This window comes from Xiphophorus maculatus, chromosome 15, assembly GCF_002775205.1.
Source record: "Xiphophorus maculatus strain JP 163 A chromosome 15, X_maculatus-5.0-male, whole genome shotgun sequence".
Taxonomy (NCBI): domain Eukaryota; kingdom Metazoa; phylum Chordata; class Actinopteri; order Cyprinodontiformes; family Poeciliidae; genus Xiphophorus; species Xiphophorus maculatus.
The window spans coordinates 17,744,601-17,762,417 of record NC_036457.1 but is presented as its reverse complement, the minus strand read 5'-3'; the positions used below and the strand labels follow the sequence as shown (position 1 = coordinate 17,762,417).

Below are 17,817 nucleotides of genomic sequence, written 5' to 3'. Positions count from 1 at the left end.
CAAGGACTGACAGACTTCTTACTTACATTACCTGTGCAAACTGACGTCAAATTGAACGTCTGATTGTCAAGTTCATTTACATCCAGAATGAAACAAAAATGGGTACAAATCTAAGTTCATTACAGCTGCAAACAAAAGACGATCTCCTTTTGAATTGCTGCGAGGCTGGGTGCTGCATAAATTACCAAATCCTGGAGAAAGTTCTGGAAGACTGTTTTACATCCCGACAACAAGCAGGGAACGAAGGTAAATCAAATATGGGATTTGCATGAAATGGAAGTCGCATGCAGCGACAGATCCTTTACCAAACAGGTAAAGATTTAGAGTTACATCAAGAATCACTTCCCTCTCTTAGTTTGTAATAAAACCAGCTTTTATTATGAGTTATGAAGCAGATCAGAGGAACTGTAGCACATTTTTTTTATTGGCTGGTGCAGGTGATCATAAAAGTAGATTAGATTAACTTTTATATGTTTAACAGCTTTGTAAGTTACGCATTAGGCAGCGATGTTTTTTTTTATTTTGAGTACGTCTTGGTTTTCATTCGTATTAGTAGTTTTTGTTATTTTCTGCGAATTTTATAATTGTCTTATTATTTTTTTTATCAAACTTAATTTTATTTTATTTTTTCCTTTATTATTTATCTACCTGTGATGTTGTGATTGTTGTGAAACACTTTGGTCAGCTGAGGTTGTTGTAGATGTGCCATATAAATAAATCTTGACTTGACTAACAGGTTTCCATTTAACCTTTTGAAACCGCTAAAATCGCCTGCTTGTAACTAGACTTCTTAATAACCTTAATAGAGGAGCAGAAAACTTCTTAGCAGTTCAGAAAATTCATGGCTTTACATGGATTGGGTGTAATGTTTGATAAATATCTGCTCCAGGTGAAGTGTTGTCATTTTTTTTTTAAATCTATTATTTTAATTCTTGTCTTGTTTTTTAAAATAAGAACACTTTTGCAAAAATAGGATGTATAAATTTGTTTCTGTGTGATGTAGGGATTTGTGAAGACCCCTGATTTAGTGCAAAGGTGGATGAAGACACTTTGGGTAATTGTGGGCACTAGGTGGCAGTGTTTCGGTTCATTTACCTTTAAATATACACCATCGTAAGATCATTCTTGAAATGTTTTGTAATCGACTAATCAGAGAACTAAATAATTATAAAATCAAATCATTCTGATATCTTACAAATAGTTTTCAAATTTGAAAACCGAACCCAGCAGGTAACTAGTAAAAATGTCAGATTACAGAGTCTGTTTGTGTTTATTATTATTGTACGTTGTTCTCATATTGGGCTTGAATATGACGAGTGTGTTTACGTACGAGCTTAAGCACAAAATAGAAGAAAAATCACATGGCACCTAAATCACAAAAAATATATATTTTTTTAACCCTCAGTTAAAGAGAACTGAAACCTTTGAGTCCGCTCGTTTAAGTTATTTACGATTTTATTAATCGTTTATATCGATTGCGTGTTTATCTTTGCTAATGACTGCATTTTATTAGGTTTGTGTTTATTATTATTATTATTATTATTATTATTATTATTATTATTATTATTATTATTATTATTATTATTATTATTTTGGGGAGACGCAGCGTTTTAGGCAATCGGGATTCCAGCCTCCAGCGACACAGAAAATCCGAGGCAGGCTGTGTTTTCTCCGGAGGAACCTGAACGCAGCACAGATAATGATGTATTGAGGGTTAGAACGGACGGTGACAACAAAAATGGACATCGACCAAAAATAGCCCGGTGAGACCGACACGCTGTTTATTCGCGTAATGGGATCCGTTGGAGAATAATTGTGGTGAACATGCGCGGTCAGAAAGGAACAATTTATGCGAAAACGGTACATGTTTCCCGAGCAGTTGCTGCCAGGCTGGTTGCTAGGTTAGCCTCGGTAGCTTCGAGAAATCCTGCTAGCTGACATATATCATTAACGGCGACTGCTGCTGCTCGGAACGTTATTGTGCTGCGAGCTCACACAGTTGTTTAGATAATGTGGACGGCACGTCGTTTGGGTTTTAAAGGCTGTTGCTTGACGCCACCTTTTACTCCACTGGGTCAGTCAGCTGGTAACGTTGTTAATCCTAAACCTAAACAAGGCCGTCTGTGGCCGTATCGTCACGTACGCGGCTGCATTCGGGTTGTTAGAGTTGACAACAAAGCAGCCATCGCTGAAGAGAAAGCAAACGTTTTGTGCGCGCGTTTAAAGAATAGACTGCGCCCTGTTTGTTCTAGACACTGCTGTAGTTTTCTGAGCGACCACGGAGCGGCGCTGTTATGTGCCGACCGGAGGGCTTTAATATATTCTGTTAAATATTTTAGCGTGTAGTGTACTTTCCACTTCTCTTATGAAACTCGCTTCACGGTTGGAGGTCGAGTATGTTTGAATTGAAACCAATGCCCAATACTAATTGGACTTGTTTGTCTCTCCCGTCTTACGCTTTTAAATTGAGGTATGGAGAATATGGAGGCCACGTGAAAGCGTACTAAACAAATAAACTTGCACTTAAAAATGAAATCTCTAGTATGTTTATACCAAATTTTGTTTCTGATTTTAATAGATTTTTTTCCCTCACATTTTTTCTTAAAAAAAAAATACAAATGACAGAAAATGTATTTTAAGAACTGGTTTTATTTACATAATTTCTTTTGTGAGTTGATCTGAATTCATAGTCAAAACAAATAGAACCCGTAAAACATTCTTGTGAAACAAGATGGCAGTTTTTGGGTGGAAATCCAAAAAGTGCGCTGGTGGAAAAAAAATAATAAAATCCTCAAAAAGAGAAAATTTGAGTCATTGATAAAATCAATTCATCGCTCAGCCCTACCCTAAATTTATCTTGCACTGGTGTTTGTTTTGTTTTTTTATAGTGTAATCAACCAAATTTGTATTATTCATTCCAATAATTTAGCAGGAGGAGCATTCAGTCACAGAAATACTGTTAAGAATCTAAAGTTGAATCGTTGTTGTTGTGAAATCTAGGAGACGTGGCATGTTTTGTACCCAGATTTTTCATCTTTTTTATAGGTTGTCAGTGTCAGATATCTGACTGGCACTTAACAATCGGCCTGAGTGCAGAAAGAGAACTGTGTTCATAGGCATGGAGGTCCGCTTTGGGAACATCGTGTTTAGCTCCAGGTTTGACTCTGGGAACCTGGCCCGAGTGGAGAAAGTAGAGAAGGGCATCTCAAGCCCTGTGTCCGATGGAGCCCAAGTTGGAAGTTCCCCCTCAGGGCTGCACCTCACCCCCGACTACGAGTTCAACGTGTGGACCCAGCCAGACTGTGCTGGCACAGAGTATGAGAACGGAAACAGGTGAGCTGTCGTCAATAAAAATGCGTCTTCATCGTCGTGTGGCGACTTGCTGTCTTGACGTTTGTGATGCGTCGTTTCCAGATCTTGGTTTTACTTCAGCGTGCGCGGTGCCATGCCCGGGAGACTGCTGAAGATCAACGTGATGAACATGAACAATCAGCGGAAGCTTTACAGCCAGGGAATGGCTCCCTTCGTTCGCACCTTACCGGTCAAAAACCGCTGGGAGAGAATCCGCGACAGACCCACAGTGGAGGTATGAGCGCACCCGCCGCGTCCTGCTGTGAGGCTGTCGGTGTGACAATCTAGGAAAGAGGTAGTCGGCCTTTTATTATCCTGCTAAAAAATATGCCTCTCTCTCTCTCTCTCTCTCTCTCTCTGTTTCGCTTCCTCACAGACTGTAAACAACCAGTTCATTCTGTCTTTCACTCACCGGCTGCTGGATGTGCGAGGAACAACCACCTACTTCTCCTTCTGCTACCCGTTCTCTTACAGCGAGTGCCAGGAGATGCTGCAGCAGCTGGACGAGAGCTACCCCAACGCTGCTCAGCTCAGTCCGAGCAGGTGAAGACGAACAGGGAACACCTGAAGTCACTACCACCCCTTCTCACCTCCGCCTTCTTTAAATCAAGCAAAATTGGTGCAGAAAAAATGTTTTGTTTGTGATGCTATTATTTTAAAGATATTAATAAATGTTTCCAGACATCATCAAAGGTCACGAGACCTCTTTACCCCCCACCACATTTACAGAAACAGCTAAATGTGCTACAAAGATTTTAGCTGCACAAACAGAGCAAAATGAATTTTTATCCATTTTGTTTAGGGCCGAAACAATCCGATGAATCGCGATGAATAGAATTATTGAAATAATTGTCAACTAATTTAGTAATCGATTAATCATTAACTGGAGTATGCAGACTCCAAACAATGCTATTTGCTGAATACAATCCCCAGCATATTCAGATTATCAAGTCAGCCAATACTGTACAAAATACATACATTTAGCATTTAGGATAGGAACACGTTTGTCTGTAAATATGTTTTAGTAATCAATTAATCATTAACTGGAGAATACAGACTGAAAAACCAGCATATTCAAGATCATCACTTAAGGCTTAAGCCAAAACTCTACTATGTATATCTTAAAAAATGCAATATCTTGTATTTAAGATATTTTTATCTTATATGCAATATCTGTAAATATTGCATTTAAGATAAAAAAAACACCTTTATCTGCAAATTTGTGGCATAGTTTTAACTTCACCTAGTCCTAATTCACTAAGTGAATGCTATGTTATAGCTTCTTGGCAATAAAAGGTTGATTTTCTTATTTTAAAAAGGAAGTGAATTGTTCTTATTTGCATCTTTAATGTATTCCTAACATTGTATAAAAAATGCTGAAGGGGTTAAATGAAAAATCTGCAGAATGTGGCAATTTTTAAAATTTTTTATTTACCCGATTTAGTTGTCAGAATAATCGACAACTTATTCTAGTAAGTTTTGTTTACTAGAATAGTCATTAGTTGCAGCCCTTATTTAGTTTTTTGTTCATATGGAGGTTGATCTCTGGTGACATCAGGAAGCTTTTATTTTTGTAAAATCTTAAAAATTATAACAGCACAAACTGAAATTTTTGCTCCAACAAACGTTTGACACCAATTTTGTTTAACTTGAAGAAGGTGTGGGTCGCCAACTTCGTGGCTGAATTATTAGCAGCATTTCTTTTGTCCTCCTTTGTCTTGTTTTCAGCGCACCGGGCACTGTGTACTATCACAGGGAATTGCTGTGCAACTCTCTAGACGGCAACAGGGTGGACCTCCTCACTGTGACCAACTGCGCCGGCATGTGGGATGAGAGAGAAACCCGTCTACCCAAGCTGTTTCCTGACACCAACACCCCCAGGCCGCATCGCTTCCCGGACAAGAAGGTAATGTTTTCAGCTTTGGTTAGCGCGCCAGAGCTCTGGTCTGGCGTGTTCTTGCAACGGGAGCGGGAGCGGAGCTCATCCCGACCTGGTGGTTTGCTCCTGCAGGTGTTTTTCCTCAGCAGCCGCGTGCACCCCGGAGAAACGCCGTCCTCGTTCGTGTTCAACGGTTTCCTCAACTTCATTCTGCGGCGAGACGACCCGCGTGCGCACATGCTGCGCAGCATGTTCGTGTTCAAGCTCATTCCCATTCTGAACCCAGACGGCGTGGTCCGAGGACACTACAGGTGACGATTCAACAAATGCATCCGTGCCCCTGGAACGTCTTCACATTTTGCCACATTACAACCATAAACCTCAATGGGTTTCTTTGTGATAGACCAACACAAACTAGTGCTTTTTTGCAAGAGTTTTCAAAAAAGTGTGACATTCTTCTGTGATTAGTTTGATCTGAATTAATACATTCTAGAACCACAATTTTCTTCACTGCAAAAAGATAAAATCTTACCAAGAATATTTGGTCTGCTTTCTAGTGCAAATATCTTGAAATAACATACAAATTGACTTACAGGTACTTTTTCAACATGATCTTGGAGCTTATTTTTAGTCAATAGTTCCTTAATTTTGATGAAAAAGTACTAGTTCCACTGACAGATTATTTCACTTATAACTTTCTGCCAGCGCTTTTCCATTGATATTAAGGAACTATTGACTTAAATCAAGCTCTTATGTCATTCTGCAAGGTTATGTGTACGTTAGTTTTGCTTTATTTCAAGTGTACTAAGATATTTTAACTAGAAACTGGATCAAAAACACCTAATAAGATTTTGTGTCTTTGCAGTGTTTAGTAACATCACCAACTCTTTGGGATAAATTCCCACCAACTTTCCCCAGCTGGGTACTGAATTTCATTCCCCATTCTTCACAATTTTTAACCTAAATTTTTAAGTCTCGCCACAGCTTCTTAATTGTATTTAAGCCTGAACTTTGATTAGGCCACTCGACAAACAAAGATGCTTTGATCTAAACAGTGTGAAACCAGTTCTGGCTGGCTGTTTCGGGGCATTGCCTTTGTCTCAAAGATTGCTGTTTATTTAGTTCCATCAATTTCTCATCAACTTTGACGGTTTGTGGTTGTGAATACTTTTGCGAGGCACTAATGTTTTTTTTGTTTTGTTGGGGTTTTTTCTCCCCCCACAGAACTGACTCCAGAGGAGTGAACCTTAACAGACAGTACCTGAACCCCAACCCTGAACTCCACCCTTCCATCTATGCAGCTAAAGCTTTACTGCTGTACCACCACACACACAACCGCTTACACACCACACAACCAACCGCACACTGCATGGGCACGCTCAAGACGCAGCCCACCCCTCTGAACAACAAGCCGGCAAACCAGCACCAGTCCCCTCCCCTGACGCCGCTGGAGATCAGCTTGAACCAGCGGAACGCGGAGAAAGGCGGGAGCTCTCCCCCGCCGGCCGAGGTTTCCATGGTGATGGAGGAGAACAGCTGGAGCCCTGCGGAGTTGGGGAAAGGGGACCAGAACTGCTCCGCCGACTCCTTGGAGAAGGTAGCGTCCGGAACCGGGGACCGAGCCGATCCGGAGGAGGAGCAAAGCGAGTTGGTGCCACCACAGGAGGGAGGCGTGGCCTATTACGTGGACCTACATGGCCACGCCTCCAAACGGGGATGCTTCATGTATGGAAATAACCTGCCTGACGAGAACCAGCAGGTAGGAGGATCATTGTCCATTTGTACTATTTTTGTCACACACACAAAAAAGAAATTTTTTTGTCAAATAAGCCTGTGCTTCATTTCCCCTTTGTTGATTCTTTCTCTCCAGGTGGAGAACATGCTGTATCCCAGGCTGATCGCCATCAACTCTGCCCACTTTGACTTCCTGGGCTGTAACTTCTCCGAAAAAAACATGTACGCGCGGGACAAGCGGGACGGTCAGTCTAAAGAAGGCAGCGGTCGTGTGGCTGTCCACAAGGCGATAGGAGTGCTTCACAGGTTACTCTTCTTCAAATGTATCAGTGCAACACTTTATTTTCACTGTTACTGTAGATGGCACAGCGACTTTTAGTCGAGTGGCGATGACAAGCTTTATCGTAGTCTTGCTGAAATTAACCTGCTGATGCATTTCTTTTAACAGACATGGTATTAATCACTTCTCTCTCTTTTTGGTGATCATCAGTTATACTTTGGAGTGCAACTATAACACAGGAAAAACCATGAACTCCATGCCATCCGCCTGCCACGACAACGGCCGGGCGACTCCGCCTCCACCCTCGTCGTTTCCTCCCAAATACACTCCAGAGATATTTGAGCAGGTAGGAAGAAACATTGCAAAAGTATTGACAACTTCCAACGTATTCCGTTGAAAAGAAGTCTTCATTTCAAAACTGTGCATGTGACATGCATGCGTACTTAGTCTTCTTTAACTGTACCCTACATAACATACATCCTCACCACTAATGAAACCGCTTGGATTAAAGCAGACTCGTGTGTTAGTGATCCAAAAATAAATCAATTTTTCTTTGTAATGAATTTTATTGCAGGACTAGCTTAGGTTATCCTCATATGTCTGTGGTCATCATAGCTGACATACTGACCATTTTTGTCACTGGTTTGCTCTCCATTTCACAATGTTGACTTTTTTTTTCTTTTTACATAGAACGTACTCCTTGTAAACTTTTTTAAGGCACTGTTGTTCATAGCTGTTTGGTTCTCTATGATTCTTGTTGATGTGCACCAGGTGGGCCGTGCCGTGGCCATCTCTGCCCTGGACATGGCGGAGTCCAACCCGTGGCCTCGCCTGGTGCTGTCCGAGCACTCCTGCCTCACCAACCTCCGAGCCTGGATCCTCAAGCACGTCCGCAACACCAAAGGCCTCAACACGCAAATCCACGCTCTCCCCAAAGTACAAAGCAGCGGCAGCAAGGTGTCGCCACCGAAAAGTTTCAACAAGTGAGTCCTCTCCGTAAGACTTTTTATTGTCCCTGCTTCCGGATAACAGTTGGGCCAACCGGTTTGTTTGTTTGTCCCGATCTCCAGCAGCTTTCTGTCTGGGTCAACATCAGAAAACACGAATGGCCGCGTTCGCTACAACAGCCAGAGCAGCAGCAGCAGCAAGACTCCCTCTCCAAAAATCCAAAGCTCTCCGAGCTTCACCTTCGGCTGCACCCCGCCGCCCCGGCATCACGCACATCATTACAGCACACACGCCGGTGGACGTGGAGGCAACAAGTCACTCGGACCAGTCAAAGGTAAGTTGATGTTGCCTCGCCGTGTCACTGGAGGGGATTTTACCTCATAAACTCCGTCTCATGTGTTCATCCCTTTTCTTCTGCTCATTTCTGCTTGATGTGCTTGGTGGATTTTTAAGTCCTACCATTAATCTCCAATGAGTCATTTTAAATGTTTTCCTTCACATTGTTTTTGAAGTTATTATGTTGTTTTTCTTCATCCAGGATTATTGAGAGGAAGAAAATATGTTTTAGAAAAAAATGGTTGCATTTGGATTCCATAGTTTTGGTTTCTATAAGCGGGTAAGGATATTTAATTATTCACTTTGGAGAAAGAATTATTTTTGCTTTTTTTTCTCCTGCGTCTCGAAAACCTTTACAGTCAGATTTATTTAAAATCAGCATACATGCTTATTTACAAGGGCCCCTTTCCCAAGTTCATAGCCCCAATCTTACCTATGCAAAATACTTTTATTTCATACATTCAAACAAATTAGAACACAAAACGGCAACTTTGTCTTTGAATATCACAATGAAGATATTTATTCAGGGTGTCCATGCATCCTTAAAAAAATCTTAAATTCATTTATCTAAAATTAAGGAGGCCTTAAAATGTCTTAAATTTGTTTGAAAAATTTGTAAGTTGGCCTTAAATAAATTTATCAAGTCTTAAATTTTGTTGTGGCAGAACTAATTAATATCATATAATCTAGGTAGTTTATTTTTCTCGATAGTCTTTTCTCTCAAAGCAAACGTCTTAGTTCCACGCAGAGATTGTCATTCTGTTCTGACGTTAGGCGGTTGGGTCTACCGTTGACTAGCTGTTAATGTACCCCTTTTTAGCTAGGAAGCTAGCTTCTTTTGCGTCTGTTATTTGAAAGTGTAAATTTATCGCCAGTTGGCTGGATGCTGCTGGACAACCCGTACGATGTTACGTGCATTTTGTGAAAAAACCTTGGCACTACTACAACGTGGTGCAGTTTTCTTTTGTACATTTCTGTTGTGGTACAGGTCTTAACTTTGACTCATAATTGTCTTAACAAGGCCTTAAATTTGAGCTGGTGAAACCCGCAGAGACCCCGTTCTTGTGATTATCCAGATTTCATCTCCTCTCTTTCTTTTCCATCATTTACAACGCCCCCCTCCCCCCCACCCGTCTTCAAGTAGAAAACTTGGAAACCATTTTACCTCTGTGTGTGCGCGCACAGTTCCCTGCATGTTTCTGAGCCGGGTGTACGTGCGTGTCTCTCTCTCTCTTTCTTCCTCTTTCTCTCTCCTCAGACTCTAAGCCTCAGGAGAAGAGACGTCCCTCCCACAGTCGTTCTGTTCTCCGGTCTCCCAGCAACAGCCACAAACCCCCCCGCCACCTTCACTCGCCCCCTTCCTCGTCGTCGTCCTCCTCCTCTTCCTCTGTGTGCGCGGCAAGTTCTTGTCCTCTACCGACTCCGGTCAATATAACAGGTCTGTACACCCTTCAGCCTCCCCGCCTGTCCACCTTGCTCCCCTCCTTCCAGGCTTTGCCTCGACCCGGCTTGCTCTCCAAACTGAGCCCACTGCTCCTCCAGAGCCTGCCGCCCGCCACCAGCTCCCCAACGGGGCCGAACTCGGACTAAATCTGACCTACCCCACCCAGTGAGACTGAGCGTGTGTCTATGTGTGAATGGCAAACCACAAAGTGTGTCAAGTTCTGTATAAAAACTTTGTGTGTGCGTTTCTGCGTGCTAAAACATCGACGGTGCTAGTTTTGTAGGCACATCAGTGCCGACTGCATTCCGTTGTGGAAGTTTTGGAATGTCAACAGTGCATATAGACACACTGACAAAAACAATGTTAAACACCCTGAAGGAACGGTCTGGTTTAGATGTGGTTTGGGTCCACGTTCAGATCAGCGATGCTTTGACTTTCAAGGAGAAAAGGCGGGCACAAAGTGTAGAGCGTTACAGGCAGATGTAAGAGTACACGAAGGTCAAAACAGTGAGAGAAGGTGTTTTGAGTGCTTTCTGTTACAGAGAGCGCATGTTCGGTTTACAGGAGGTCAGGCGCTTTTATTGAAGCTGATGTGGGATGACACAATTTGTGGGTGTGTTCAGACATCTATGCTGGGCATGGCCAGTAAAATATATGATTACCTTGAGAAAAAAAAAACACTTTTTTCTCCATTTCTGAAGGCAAAATATCTGAACGTTTGCTCCATAAATGCGGTTGTTTTTCCATTGATTTATATCAACTTGACATGCCAGCATGTTTTCCAAGTCAGACATTGTTTTAACATTATGCTTCTCAGTACTGTAATTTCCAAACTATTGAAAAGAAAAACAATGTACACAAATATAAGCTGTACTTGCTTATAAGCCACAGGTTGCAACACACAGGCAAGTATAGTTGGCTACAGTGGTGATTACATAAACATTTAAATTTAGTCGTACCGTAGTCCTGAAGTTGCTTTAGCTTATTGTAGAAAAGTTTATCCTTTTTTTACTTTTATCTTTTAAGAGTAACACTGGCAGTGTAACAAGCTATTAGCTTATTGGTTAGCTGGGCTACCAATTGTTCTTTTCAAAATCAGAGCTTTACCTTGATAAGTGTAATGGTTGTCACGGTGTTCTAAAAAACTGACTTTCTTTGTTGTAAGGAATGGATTACATTAAAAGGATTCGGAACAGTAGGAATGGTATGGTGGGAAGTTTATGTTGTTTTGAAGATGTAACTTCTTAAAACCTTTCATTGCTAATTAAATTCTTGACATAACCCATACCTGGTCTCCATGGGTACCAGATTATGTCCAAACCGGACCATTCCTTATGGGTGCTTGTCGTGGTGCTTAACTTTTCTCTTTTTGTCCCTTTGTCAGTAAATGTAAATGTTGAAATTCTAATATGGTAATATTCACTTTATAAAGAAGTAATAAGCTACAAGAAATTAATGTAATTTACATTTTTAAGAGCAGTTTCTATTTTCTTTATTCATACTTCCTGTCGGGTTTTAAAGGGAGTTCCTCATTGCCACTCAGAGATCAGAGATGTTCCCATGTTGGACTTATAACTGTAGCATTATTATTTTTCTGTTAGACTGAACTTTTCCTGTTGCATTTTAGTGCTTATTTATATATAAAACAAGTGCAGGCTGCCTCCTAACAGTCATTTGCAATTGGTTTATAGTATATTTTAGGATTCTCTTGAGTGTCTATTTTATCAGAATTTGATTTAAAAATGAGCTATATATATATATATATGTATTCATATGTGTAAGCAGTTCAGTGATTATTTGTTTTCCTATTTATCTCAAAGCTGTGTCATTCCGGTGTGGGACCCAAACGGGTCGTGACATGATGTTGACTGAGTAGCCTAATGCCAAAATCCTCATCCAGACAGTCACTGGCTGAATTCCTCATAAGTGGTGCAATCATACAGTTGCTTGAAAGTAAGCAGGTGATGCCAACATTCAGTAATAAAAAAAAATAATAAAAAAATCAAGTTTCACATATTTGCTATAAGATGTCAGTATTAGTTGTAAATAAAATATATGGGTAATTATTTATTCAAGCCTTTACAATGTTTTTTGGTGTAAACAGGACACCGCAGGCCGCCACTGGTTAAAGTTTCTATATTTTTAGCAGCTAGAAAAACCATAAGCGATGACCATTTTCAAAAAAAATTTTTTTTTTACATATATAAACGTCTTTATTCAGTTGTGGAATAAATACAGTGATCGTCTGCACTTTGGTTTTACGTGTCATCCTCCTAGTAGCTAGAGGTGGTGTGTGTTTTAGTTTGGTGCCAAGATGGAGTGTCTGTGATATTAGACGGGTTTATTAGCAGAAACATTGATGGGTTGATTTGGATCAAAGTAGTTTCTGACCTGGCTTGGCTGACGCTGCCATCTGGTCCTGTGCTGTGAGCCACTGTAGTTCTAGCGTGCCTTCCTTTGTTGTAAACTGTTTGAAAAGCAAGATTAGTCCTTATCTGTAAATGACTTGAAGCAAAGGTTCAGCTTTTGAAGAGCAAATGAAGCAAACAAGTAGAAGCAGGTTGGTGTTTGGGGAACGAACAAAAGTCTCATTTAATGCTCCCTTCAAATCTCTAAGCAAATTATTTTCATGTAGCCGTTTTCTAGTGTTCGACCAACACTACTTGCTGACTCGGTGCGTCGAGTAACGAACGAGATTAGCATACTGTGGTCGTACTTTACTCTCACTGTGAATTTTGATGTCTTTGTCCGACTTGGTTCAACATTAATGTGCGCCCACCTTTTTATTTGAAACGAGGAAAGCCGCTTTAGGTGCGTAGTTACTTAGATGTTTATGCTTTATACTCTCTGTGAGAATCGTGCCGTTTTCCTCAATGTGGTGCTAACCTCCTTCACCAAACAGATGTGTGTTTTGTCCTTGTAACGATTGGTTAATATCTTTCTTGACTGTGCTGCTGTCTTTTACCGCCTCACTGTTTGACTTCTGGAATAAAAAAAAAGCGTCTCCCTACGAAGCGATTGTGTTGAGTCCTCTGATCTCTCTTTTATTATAGAATAATAAAATAAGCTAACTTTAGAAGCTAGCTGTGATATAGAGTGCTAATAGCTATAGAGATTGAACATGTTTTCTTTTAAGTGTTGTGCAGAAGATGTCTATGTACTCATGTGCCTTCCTGTTGTTGACAGGTATCAGCTACTCAGATCTTAAGCTTTATGGAGCCAGTCCAAGTAGCTGGCCCAGAATGCCTCTGCACGCGCGCGCCGGGCGGCCAGGCCGAGGCCGCCGAGGCTTTGCGGGCTCTCATCACCCAGCAGACGCCTGTAGAGAGGTTAGCTTACGTAGACCCTCAAAGTGAGGAGGAACTGCAAAAAAAAAGTCTACTTGCAGCGTTAGGTTCCAGACTCGACTTATGACATCTTAATGTGTCGATCTGTCACAGAAATCTAAAGTCGCGGGGCCTGAACATATCTTGTCGTCCATCAAATTCAGCAAGTAAGTCCAGCCTTTTCGTCAATTGGGATTTTCAGCCACAAAGAAGTTACGTGGAGATTAGTTAGCTTAAAAAAGAATTATAGATACTATTTCTTTTTTTTTGTTTTAGTAATTTCTCTCTCGCCTGCATAGGTGCGAGCCTCAGTTGCACGGAAGCCGCATCCCGATTCGTCGAGCGGTGTCGGCTGACGTTACTTTCCCACTCCTTAATACGTCGCCCACCTTGTCTGGAGACAAGGAGGTGTCTTCCTTTACAGTGTTTAAGCTGCTCAGACCTCCTGGGATCCACCGACATATGGCCATAACAGGCATGTATACCCACTTTTTGAATTCGTTTTTTGAAATTATCCAAATTCCTTCCATTTGCCTAAAGATCCATTTCAAAGCCTGAAGATGGAAGTGTCTTACAAAAGTCTTTAGTCTGAGCTCGAGCTATTTTGACACACAAAAAAAAGTCCCAACTCCAATCTGTGGGTGTGAAAAGCTGGTAAACAGTAAACAGGGTTTAGAAGATTAAGGGCCTCTGATTAAACCAGTTTTGGTGGCGTGTCCCAAAAAACCCCAAAAGAAACAGTTACTCATTTGAATTACAGAACAAAACACTAATAAATAGGTCTACATATTTGCAGGTATGAATTGATGGATGGCTGGTTTAAACATGTGGCAGATGTGTCCATGTTGGCCCCCCAAAAAATGTTTATTTTTAAATATTTGAGTGTTAGTTTCAGTTAATAATCCAACAATATTTTAATAAAACACCACATGCAAAATGAGCCCATGACTTCAGTGTGAACATGCACAGTACACATTAAAAAAAATACAATTTTTGGGCATCTACCCCAAAACTTGTGGCCCTGGGCTACTGCCCCTGTAAACCCTTTCTTTCTTTTACTTTCATGAATTTCCTCATGTAATCCCTACAAATCACTCTAAAATGTATTATGTGGTGAAAAGGTTTAATGGGTATAAATACTTTCCATTGACGTTTTTAATCCCTTAGTCAAATCGTAGACGAAAATATTAAGTTTTCTGGCCGTACAGGTTTGTCGAAGAAAGATGGCGACGGGATCCAGCTGGCCTCTGCAACGCTGCTGGTGAAGAACGGAGACAAGAGTCCAAACTACAAAACAGAAGCTATCGCAGAGACCACAGCAGAGATGGATGAAACTGGAGAACAGGTGAGAAGCTACATGTTAAGATTCAGGTAAAGAAAAAAAAGAAAAGAAAAAATAAATGTTCAAAATAAAAGGGCGTCTACATTGAAAACCTCACAAGTCTTTTCCTGTAAAGGCTGAGGAGAGGCCCGTTGTGCCGTGCCAGAGGTGATGAACGTGTGAGACAGTGACCTTGTGGGGAGAAGCCCAGAAACTCCACCAACTTGCAATTAAAGTACAGTGGGTTTTTTTTGCCAACTTTGAGCCTACATTCCTGTTTAAAAATATATATATATTTACCAACATTTAGACTAAGAAGCGACAGCGTCTTTTTCTAGTGTTTAACGTGCAATACAGCCGTTTTGTTGACCTTTTCCAGTAGCTGAGCAGCATTAACAAGGGTGCATTACAATCACTGAGCAACTGAGGATTAAGTGCCTTTCCTCGTGACTAACAGCAGCTGTGGCATAAATGATGCCTTCAGATTTTTTAAGCTGCTGAAGAAAGAAAACTTGAAAGATCCCTTTAACACTTCAGCTCCCATCACTGTATTTCATATTTTATTTTAGTCTTATTTTGTCTTGCCAGCAACGTTTAAATATGCTCTGACCTGTACAGTTATGCATTGCTGTGTTTATTTAACTTGTATCGTTTTTGGTTTTTTTTTTTTTTTTTTTTTTTCCAAAACTGAGCACAACAGCACCTTCTCAAACATCATTCTATAAAACATGAATGAAATCGACAACTGTTATGAAATGGACTGTATTGAGTAATGTGTGTTTCGCTGTGGTGTTGGTAAAATTATATTTCCCTCGTGTGGACTTGTTTTTTTGTAGCAATGGTCCTTTTAATAAACATTCGGTCATATGATTTTTATATACAAATAATCTCCAGAATTTCTCACTGTTGTTTTCCATATACACACGTGAATGTCGTGTTATTAAAGCTTATCGCAAATGAAATAAGTTGAAGTTTCTTAGGAAATTTTATTAGAAGAGCAAGAAAAATTGTTTAATACAAAAACGTTAAGTCGTGAAGAATGGGGAAAACTTCAGTTTTTTGTTTTTGTCCTGAAAACAATCATGTTGCAGCGAAGCCACAACAGGTCATTGCTTCAGATTCTGGCTAGCTGCAGTGCAGCATGCATAAACTAATGGAAAGTTGAGTGGAAGGAAAGTGTGGTAGCGTGCAATAAATCTACACTAATTTTACTTTTTGAATTCAATGAGATTACACTCTTAAAATATCTGTATATGTAAAGAACTCTAAACATATGGACCTCTAAGTTCCCAGAATCAGTTATAGCTGCCAAATCATAACTTCATCTGCTTTTACTTTTTTTATAGAATTTTATTTTCCGTGGGTAATCAAATAAATCACTTGAAAGTTAATGTTCAACATGGTTTCATGTTTTAGCCCTTATATTTCTGTTAATTTTCCCCTCTGGTGTTTTTACCATTTGAAATAAAGCTGAATGTTTAAGAAAGGAGGTGTGGAAAAAAAGACGGATCACGACTAATTGAATTCAGACATTTTTAATAGATTTAAAAAAGGATGGTGCAACAGAACTTCATCTTCTACAAGGGAAGATTAGGGCTCCAACTATCTCACCTGAGGAGAAGAAGAAAAGTAATGCGTGTTAAGACTGCAAGTCAAAGATTTCATTCCACTCTTCCCTCAAATCATGCACTTTATGGAATGAATGAAAAAAAACAACAACATTTCAATCAGATAACATCATGCTGAAAACCCCCAGGAAAAGTTACGTAGAAATACACGCACTTCACGGGTCATTGTAGTGAAACCTACTCCTGCTTCTTGGGGTTATTTACAGCAACGTAATGGTAGAGCACAACCAGCAGGAATAACGACACGCCAAGCATGTTGGCAAAGATGGCCAGCTGGACGTCAGTCACCATCCTGGAGAAAAGAAACAGCACGTCAGCTCAGGCCATGGATTTGGCCCAAGTTTGATCACTGCCTTACTTCACTTTGTAATGTTTTTTTTTTTTTTTAAGTACCATTGTTTATTTAATTTAACCAAATATCCATAGGAATTTTTCATGCAGTTACAAAAGTGAACAGTTAAAGGTGTTAAAGCTGCTTAAAGAAAAATACGGGCACCGTTTCAGTGACGGCTGTCCTAAAGTCATTGTTTACCCTTCAGATAAGAGAACAAGAGTTCCAAATAAAGCTTAAATTTAGTTGTTTCCCCTACCATCAAACGAACACAGCTGGGAAATTAATAGATTTCAACTACAAGGTTTCCCAAAGTTGTTTCTTTAACAACACCGAAGAAGAAAAGAACACTGCATGCATTACATCAGAATAATCAGGCTGACCTTAAGGTTTTATGAGCAACTTTTAACAGATTTATAGACGCATCCTACAGCTTGACCAATGTCCTAAAATCCCTGATGGATGCTGTTGTAGATGACGCAAATTGGGATGTTGACAATGATAATCCAAAGAACTGACAACTGGTATGAGTTTATTGGCTTTTTTCCGCCCATCTGCTTGGTTTCTGTGCATACTCGGCACTCACAAGTAGGATCAAATGCCATATTATGATGCAATTTGACTGTACAGCGGTCCCTGCAGTCTAAACTCATTTACCCAAACTATGTCTGACGAGATTTATCTTCCTACCTCTTCATCTCATAAATTAAATAACATTGTGGTGATAGTACCTTTTTAGCCAACTTCGGTTATATTCAAGCGACCAAGAGATGTGACTATTTATTAGAAGCTTAACATTTTGTAGCACGATATGCTTTAAGTTGGTGAAGCGTTCGTGCTGCAACCAAAATATATACAAAAACACATCTGCATCCTAACACGCAACTTAATTTAAAGGATATTTTTAAACAGAACATCTCTTACTGATCAAATTAGCTTGAGGAATCATTTAAAGATGGAAATGTCAGGGGCTAATGTTAGCTTAGCTTGTAGGCTAACTAGTGCTACATTGACTGAAGAAACGTAGGTGCAAACAAGTAGATACGAAAACATAATCAATATGAAATGAAATTTATGCACGGTAGTCGTTACCTTATTCTTTAAATTAGGGTTTCTTTTTTTTAATCACGTACAAGTGACACTCCAGCTCCTCTCGGCATACGCAAATAAATCTGCCTTCTTCCGGGATGCAACCTAGAGCCACGTCACATTTATTTCACTAGTGCCATAGAAATTCAT

The 17,817-nt window shown here is 40.3% G+C and overlaps 2 protein-coding genes across 4 annotated transcripts; one reads left to right on the top strand and one right to left on the bottom strand.

The window, feature by feature from the left end:
• The first annotated feature begins 1,676 nt into the window (after window positions 1-1,676).
• On the top strand, window positions 1,677-15,506 carry agbl5 (ATP/GTP binding protein like 5). Of its 3 annotated transcripts, none has more exons than XM_023347370.1 (17): window positions 1,677-1,763; window positions 3,046-3,333; window positions 3,415-3,586; window positions 3,728-3,894; window positions 5,080-5,257; window positions 5,363-5,541; window positions 6,455-6,989; window positions 7,101-7,270; window positions 7,455-7,590; window positions 8,016-8,227; window positions 8,318-8,526; window positions 9,787-9,966; window positions 13,159-13,301; window positions 13,413-13,465; window positions 13,598-13,773; window positions 14,507-14,643; window positions 14,756-15,506. In XM_023347370.1, exons 2-17 carry the CDS (start codon window positions 3,119-3,121, stop codon window positions 14,789-14,791), a joined length of 2,898 nt encoding a protein of 965 aa, XP_023203138.1. In that variant the 5' UTR covers window positions 1,677-1,763; window positions 3,046-3,118; the 3' UTR covers window positions 14,792-15,506. The 3 variants fall into 3 exon arrangements, with proteins under 3 accessions (XP_023203138.1, XP_014328083.1, XP_023203139.1); XM_014472597.2 differs by having other exon boundaries at window positions 8,315-8,526; XM_023347371.1 differs by lacking the exons at window positions 13,413-13,465; window positions 13,598-13,773; window positions 14,507-14,643; window positions 14,756-15,506 and having other exon boundaries at window positions 8,315-8,526; window positions 9,787-10,137; window positions 13,159-13,246.
• Window positions 15,507-16,138: 632 nt separating this feature from the next.
• On the bottom strand, window positions 16,139-17,778 carry ost4 (oligosaccharyltransferase complex subunit 4, non-catalytic). The gene is made up of 3 exons (XM_005809268.3): window positions 17,671-17,778; window positions 16,402-16,539; window positions 16,139-16,230 (listed from the first exon to the last, which is right to left on the bottom strand). The coding sequence occupies exon 2, from the start codon at window positions 16,536-16,538 to the stop codon at window positions 16,425-16,427; it is 114 nt and encodes a 37-aa protein (XP_005809325.1). The 5' UTR covers window position 16,539; window positions 17,671-17,778; the 3' UTR covers window positions 16,139-16,230; window positions 16,402-16,424.
• Between the last annotated feature and the right edge of the window lie 39 nt (window positions 17,779-17,817).